Here is a 7,053-nt window from a genome sequence, read left to right on the forward strand (position 1 = left end):
AACTGTAGCACGGAGCATGGCTGCACAGGTGGCGCATGCGCATCAGCACCAAGCGGAGACCCAGTGCTGGAATGAGCTGCTTAGAAATCAGTTACACTGAGTTATTACAACTAAACAACAACATGTTCCTTAGGGGGAATTTGGAAATCAGATGTATTAATTAGGTCATGATTTTATCTAAATTTACACATCAGACTGATCCATTAATCAGCTGTAGGTTTCATTAAAATGTGTGATAATGAATGCAGCTCTGGAAAAGAATAAGATAAAATCCAAAACCTTTTCTGAAATAATAACTTCAAATAATAATTATTTATCAAACAAAATAGCACAAAATGCTTTTATATCTGTCCGTTTGATCATGTTTTATTGTCTTTTTTTCTTTTAGATGGATTCATCTTAAGGTGGTTTGTGTTTAGGAATTTGAATAAATAAATAAATGTATACCAGCCATTTAATCCGGTCACAGATCCTTCTTAACCCAACAGCATTTATACATTCATATAAAGGACCATGATAAGAATGCCATGATATAAAGATTATCCACTGTTCACTTAATTTACTGAAATTCAGGTGGCACTTGAAGTTCTGGACCATGTGCATGACCATATTCCTGTTAAGGGTTTTAACAGATTGATGGAAAGGATCATACGAGGATTTCTCCAATGATGCGAGCAGTTATATGTGTGAACTAGAGAACAAACTTGGACTGGATCATAAAAAGGCAGAGAAAGTGAGCCTGATTTTTACACTTAGAGAGCTAACGATCTGGATCTTCCTCATGGAGTCTGCTCCTCGTTCATCTCCTTCTGATTGGTCCTGATGAGCTGGAACTGCAAGGTCACACATTCCAGTCATCCCCTGTAGAGAACTGTGAGGAGAGACACTCGATCCAAACCAACCTGAACATGTTATAATAATGTTGGCTCACTGGACAGTCTGTGCTGCATTCTGCTCTTTAAAACTTGTTAATTCCTTCTTCGTAGCATGTATGAGTGAAAATCAAAAGAGAATGAGTTACTCCTACATTTTCCAACATTTAAAGATGACTGATGCGCTTTACACTACATTCAGTCTTTCACCCATTCACTCAGACACTGATGGTGGCAAATTAAATTGCAGTCACTGCTCACTGACAGAAGCGGCCCTGCCGTACTCTGGCACACTGGTGCCATAAGTCCCTCTGACCACCATCAGCAGCCAATGCATGTGTAGCGTCAAAGATACAATGACACTGAAAGCCAAAGCCGGGGCTTGAACCGACAACCCTCTGGCTGCAGGGCAAACTCTTTCATCCGTTACCTTCTGTCCCTAAAGGCGAGTTCTTACTTTCCACTGTTACCAGATGACTTAGATTTAGAAAAACTTTATTGTCATGTTGTACACACAGAGTGTATACAAAACGAAATTTTGTTCAGTACAGCTCTCAAGACATTTCCATTTTTAAAGTGCAGCAGTGATAAAATGTAAACATAAGACTGAGCGATGATTTATGGTTTCCAACATTCAGCGTTTTTTGTTTTTTTTTTAAACACCATTTTATTCAACATTCATCAGTCTGATGGCAGTGAGGAAAGAAGCTGATGCAGAATCTGCTGGACCTGCACCCAATGCTGCGAAGCCTCTTCCCAGAGGGCAGCAGGAAGAACAGTCCATGGTGGGGGGGTGAGGGGTAATTTATGATATTATGGCCTCGAGACATGCAGCGCTGGGATGAAATGTCTTTAATGGAGGGAAAAGGAGCCCCCATGACCTTCTCTGCTGTTCTCACCACTCTCTCACCTTCTTCCAGTCTGAGGCGCTGCAGCCTCCACACCACACAGTGAGACAGCTGCTCAGAACACTCTATGGTGCTTCTATAGAAGGTGGGGAGGATGAGTGGGGGCAGGTGGGCTCTCCTCATCCTCTGCAGGAAGTCCAAGCGCTTCTGCGCCCTATTTGACCAGTGAGGTGGTGTTTCCAGTCCAGGTGGTGGTGTGTGTGATGTTCACCCCCAGGAATTTGGTGCTGCTGACCACCTCTACAGCTGAGCTGTTGATGAGCAGTGGAACGTGGTTAGACAGGTTCTTCCTGAAGTCCAAGATGATCTCCTTCATCTTCTCCACGTTCAGGATCAGGCTGTTATCTCTGCACCAGTCCGGATGGATGTTGAGATGGAGGAATTTATACCAAGTTAACCACTTGATTCAACCAGCTGGGCGTAAACTGAGCTGAATGCGTTGTACTTCATCTGTGACTGAACTTCTGAACTTAAATGTATTTAGTTGATTTTAGCGTAATTACCTGGTAGTTGATTGTATCTGTGCTGAAAATATCTTTTTGTCCTCTAAACTGCTCCTACAGTAGAGGACATTTGCTTTTTTTGGTCTAGTCCTTCCCTTTTCATATTCCCCTTCCAAGTATCTACACTTTCTATAATTTTCTATAATCTTTTTGCTGCTGTAACACCTGAATTTACCCATTGTGGGACAATAAAGGTATTTTCTATTCCATACCATTCTATTCTATTTCCAGTATTAGTTTGCAATTTTAATAACAAGAGATTAGATAGAAATTAGGATTTCAGCTCCAGATGATACCAAAGCATGTGAGTAATCCCATCCTCCAGAAAAAGAGCTAAATAACCTTAAAATTAATTGCATTATATTCATCTTTAATATCTGTATTTCATGATATCTCAGTGTGAGAGAAGCAGCATCATTATGTTTAATAAAAAGCAAAACCTTGTTGTTGCATAAGTGTTAAGGTTGACTCCTGGATTCAAAATGAGTGACAGTTTCAAGAGAAACTCTGGAGAATTTGGCCGCTTCTAATAAATAACTAATAAAACAAATAACTAGTAAAACAATATAATAAATCAATAACTAATAAAACAATATAATAAATCAATAACTAGTAAAACAATATAATAATAAATAACAGAGCAATGGAGAAAAAAAGAGCCCAGCGTCTGTATAATAGATCCTCGTGCGCGGTCATGTGACACGTGCAGGGTGGCGCGCGGGTCAGTAATCCGATCATCCTCCGTTTAGGAACCAACAGGTGAGCCAACACCACCTGCAGAGACTGCTGCGTCATCTAATCTGCGACTGCGCAGTCAGTTAAGTTAAAAGGAAACTAGGTGGGTTGTTTTTCAAAATAAAAGCAGTAGCTGTTTTAGTAGAATACAGCTCATTGCTCAGATTTACACAAAGTCATTAATTAAACTTCATGTACTTTATGCACAAAAAACAACAATCTGCAGTAAAGGACCTCGATAAAGGCACAAGATAAGCAAATAAAAAAGAATCTCATAGATTTGTCTTGTATATCTTCTCCCGCTTATTTCATCAGGGTCACGGTTGGGCCTGCAGTCTATGGGTGAGAAGCGGCATACGCCTTGGACAGGTCTGCAGTCTGAAGCAGGACAACACAGAGAGATACAAGCATGCATACACAAACAAATGACAGAAGCCAATAAACCTTCCATTCATGTTTTTGGACAGTGGGAGGAAGCCGGCTTCCAATGATATTGGAAGCTGGAAGTGTGGCTCTGCCAACAAATTTGACCAGACAGATGAAGAGTAGCAGAAGACTAAATACTTTTGGCATTTATTAATGTTTGTTTTCATAAGTTTTATGATTAAGAAACAAAGAAAAACATATTCTGTCTCAATTTTTTATTTTGTAATAATCTTATATTTAGAATATTTTTATATTCTAGTCTTTAAGAGCTTTATTACTATATTTCTAATGTCTAAGTAGATTAATTTAAAATATTAATTTCAGAGTATTTGAGTAGTCTTATAAAATATATTTTTTTAATCTTATGTAAGTAGTTTCTTGGATGGCTACTTATTATTTTAACTTAAGTAAACAAAACATTTACATAGTGCTACTCACTTACTAAAGTATACTTTGGGCTATTCTACCTAATGCCTAATATTCTATTCTATTTTATTCTATTCTATGTATTTATATAAGCATATAGCTAGACAGGCCTATAAACAACATTTATGTGAAAGGCAATACTTTCCTCACATCCTAAGTTGTATCTACTGTTTACATTTTTAGGTTTTAATATTTGAGATAAAAGTGTGGATGTATTTTATCTAAACTCCAATTTGATCCGAGATGTTTTCAAGTTTCTTTAAAAATCGGGGTTTTTCGGGGTTTTGCAGGAAAGGGAATGCTTTTATTGTGAAGGTCTGTGAAGTTTGTTTCCTGTCCTGTCTGTTGGACTTGACCGTGGGGTTGCCAGGGAGCCAGCTCCATAGCAACAGGATCAAGAGGTTAAACAAAGTAGAAAGATTTATGTGTTTATTTTTGTTGTTTTGTTTAAAGATTTTTTTTTCTTAAGGTGGCAGCATGGAAATGAAGCTTCTTCCGAGTCAAATCAGATTTGGATCCAAACAGATTGTATTTAATTAAAAATGCCTTCAACGATGATCCTGAAGCCCAAACCAGCGGAGGTGTCGAAGAAGAACAAACCTGTGAGGCCGACAGCAGCCTGCAGCCGGGCAGGCGGTCAGCTTCAAGCGCCCTCCGTGCGTAAAACCCGCGCGTCAAGCTGCTCCAGGGGCCCGCACCAGCGGGACAAGAGCCAGAGGGGCCCCACAGTATCAAACACAGGGGCCCAGGAGTGCAAACTGACCTGCGAGAAGAGAGTCAGGTCCGCATCCTTAGCCCCCAAACCATCGGGAGCCAAACCCGCGGAAAGAAGCACCGGAACAGAGCCGGGGCGCCGGAGGGCCTCCAGCTCTGTGAGGCAGGCTGATGCCAACCCGACCCTCCACAGCCGGGGGCCCACCGGGGGTCCGGCTGTGAAGGAGCTGCGGTGCTCCAGGTCTGAGGGGAAGAAAATGATCCAGAGGTGAGAACAGCTGAGTCAGTGTGAGCACACTGCAAAAAAATAAATAAAATAAAATAAAAGAAGTCATTTTTTTCTTAAAATAAGTGCCTTTTGTCTTGAATTGAAGAGGGAAGTGAGACACTTTGCCAATGAACAAGACAATCTAAATCTAAAAAAAGAAAAAACAATTGCATTGTCTGTTTTCAAATGCATATTATCTTATTTACCTACTTAAATTAAAGGTTAATACTCTTAGTTTAAAAATGTTTTACTTATAATGACTGTTTTAAGGTTTATGTGGTTCTTTCTGATGGAAGTTACTGTGCTGCTTGCAGAAATTAGGATTCTGCTCTAAAACATGGTTATTATGATTTTTGGATACAACTATTACTTTTAACGCAAAAAAACAAAAAACAAACAGTTCCCTACAGCTCTGCTAATGATTTTATTATTTTTTTTATTAAATCGAATGAAAGGCATAAAATAAATCAAGATCGATGTGGGGCATTGTTGCTTTTTCAATAAATAAAACATGATAAAAAAAAAAGTTAATATTTAATGGATTGATACACTCAATTTATCCTTTGGTGTGCCTTAGATGCATGTGTTTAATTAGTCAAAGCCTTGTTTAGAGTCAGAATTTAGGCCATAAATACTCAGAAATTTTACTTCCCGCCTCTGATGATTTTGTGTTTTTTTTTTTTTATCACATGCAAATGTTCAATCAGCAGAAATATTTATAAGACTTCCTCTTTGCTTTTGATCTTTGAATGTTTGTTTTTGCTAAAAAAAAAAAGTTTGTTCTTTTAGATCATAGGCTAAGTATGATTTAAACCCTTAGTTTAAAATTTAAAACACTAATCAACAATACTGCCACCTGTGTTTGGATATGGGAACATTTCCATGCATCCTACTGTGAAAGGCTGCAGCAGTCCTAAAATATCCTGCTCGGTTTTGCTGTCTGTAGCCATCTGCTACAGCAGGTTAATCCCCAGAAGTTTTACCTCCCACTGACAGAACTGACCTACGGCGGATCTACTGCAGCCAAAAGACGTCCACTAATTGCACAACCGATTGTACAGAAATGTCTCTATATGCTCTGCAGAAAGATAAAATGATCCTAGATGCATCTTACTATATTATAAATGAAACCGTTTCTGCAGGTGTAAAGTAATGATTTTAAGATGAGTGTAACTGCTGTGGTCCAACATGGAAGCAGAGAGTCTGAAGAAGCCTAAATAGAGGTTCTGCATAAAGGACGCTCTATAGGTATTGCCTAAAGATTAAGAAAAAACAAAGTTCAGTGTCTAGGAAAACTAGAACACCAATAAAGTTCAATAACTTAGCCAAACTTCTGAACAGTTTGTTCATTACTGTGAATTCAATTAGGACTGGAATGATGATTCAGATTAACTTTGAATGATCAATTATTGAAATAATCCCCACCTAATTTGGTTAATGAATCCAATAAATACTCACCGTAGACCAACATTGCACAGACTCTAAAACATGCCAATTTCTGATAGAGAACCACCTTACAGCTCTATTAAAACAAAACTATATATATACAAATATTTTCCATTTAAGCTCCTTCTGCCTGAATTACTACATTAATGCAGCGTGACATGGAGGAGATCAGCCAAAGTTCTGATGAGGTTCTGATGAGGTCCAGTAGAAGCTTTGATAGCGACCTTCAGATCATCAGCGGTTCTGGTGTTTCTCGTCTTCCCTCCTGCACCCTCCTCCATAGTTTCTCTATGAGGTTTTGTTCAGATAAGTCTGCTGTCCAGGCAGGAACAGGGAACCGGGCTCAGTGGACCAGCTTATTGTACCTTTGGCAGTGTGGGCTGGTCCCAGGTCCAGATGAAAAATGAAATCACAGTTCTAGTAAGCCTGTGAGCAGAGGGGAGTTGAAGTTATTCAGTGTCCTGGTAGATTCCTGTACTAACTGTGGAATTCAATTCAATTTAGTTTATTTATATAGTGCGAATTCACAACACATGTCATCTCAAGGCACTTTACAGTTCACCAGATCATACAGTCAAATTGATACAAAGTTTTCTATCTAAGGAAAACCAGCTGATTGCATCGACTCATTGACTCGGATGTAATCCCTCACATTAAGCATACTTGTAGCGACAGTGGAGAGGAAAAACTCCCTTTTAACAGGAAGAAACCTCCAGCAGAACCAGGCTCAGTGTGATCGGCCATCTGCTGAGGCC

The 7,053-nt window shown here is 39.2% G+C and overlaps 1 protein-coding gene across 2 annotated transcripts in view; it reads left to right on the plus strand.

Moving 5' to 3' along the window:
* Positions 1-4,252: 4,252 nt before the first annotated feature.
* Positions 4,253-7,053, plus strand: part of LOC107097876 — a 7,439-nt gene continuing 4,638 nt past the window's right edge. The window contains exons 1-2 of one of the 2 annotated variants that reach the window (XM_015395209.1): positions 4,253-4,271; positions 4,340-4,852. In XM_015395209.1, coding sequence (XP_015250695.1) covers positions 4,413-4,852 — 440 coding nt within the window. In that variant the 5' untranslated portion in view covers positions 4,253-4,271; positions 4,340-4,412. The other variant, XM_015395208.1, reaches the window with a different exon arrangement.

This window comes from Cyprinodon variegatus, unplaced genomic scaffold (genome assembly GCF_000732505.1).
Source record: "Cyprinodon variegatus isolate N-32 unplaced genomic scaffold, C_variegatus-1.0 Scaffold730, whole genome shotgun sequence".
Taxonomy (NCBI): domain Eukaryota; kingdom Metazoa; phylum Chordata; class Actinopteri; order Cyprinodontiformes; family Cyprinodontidae; genus Cyprinodon; species Cyprinodon variegatus.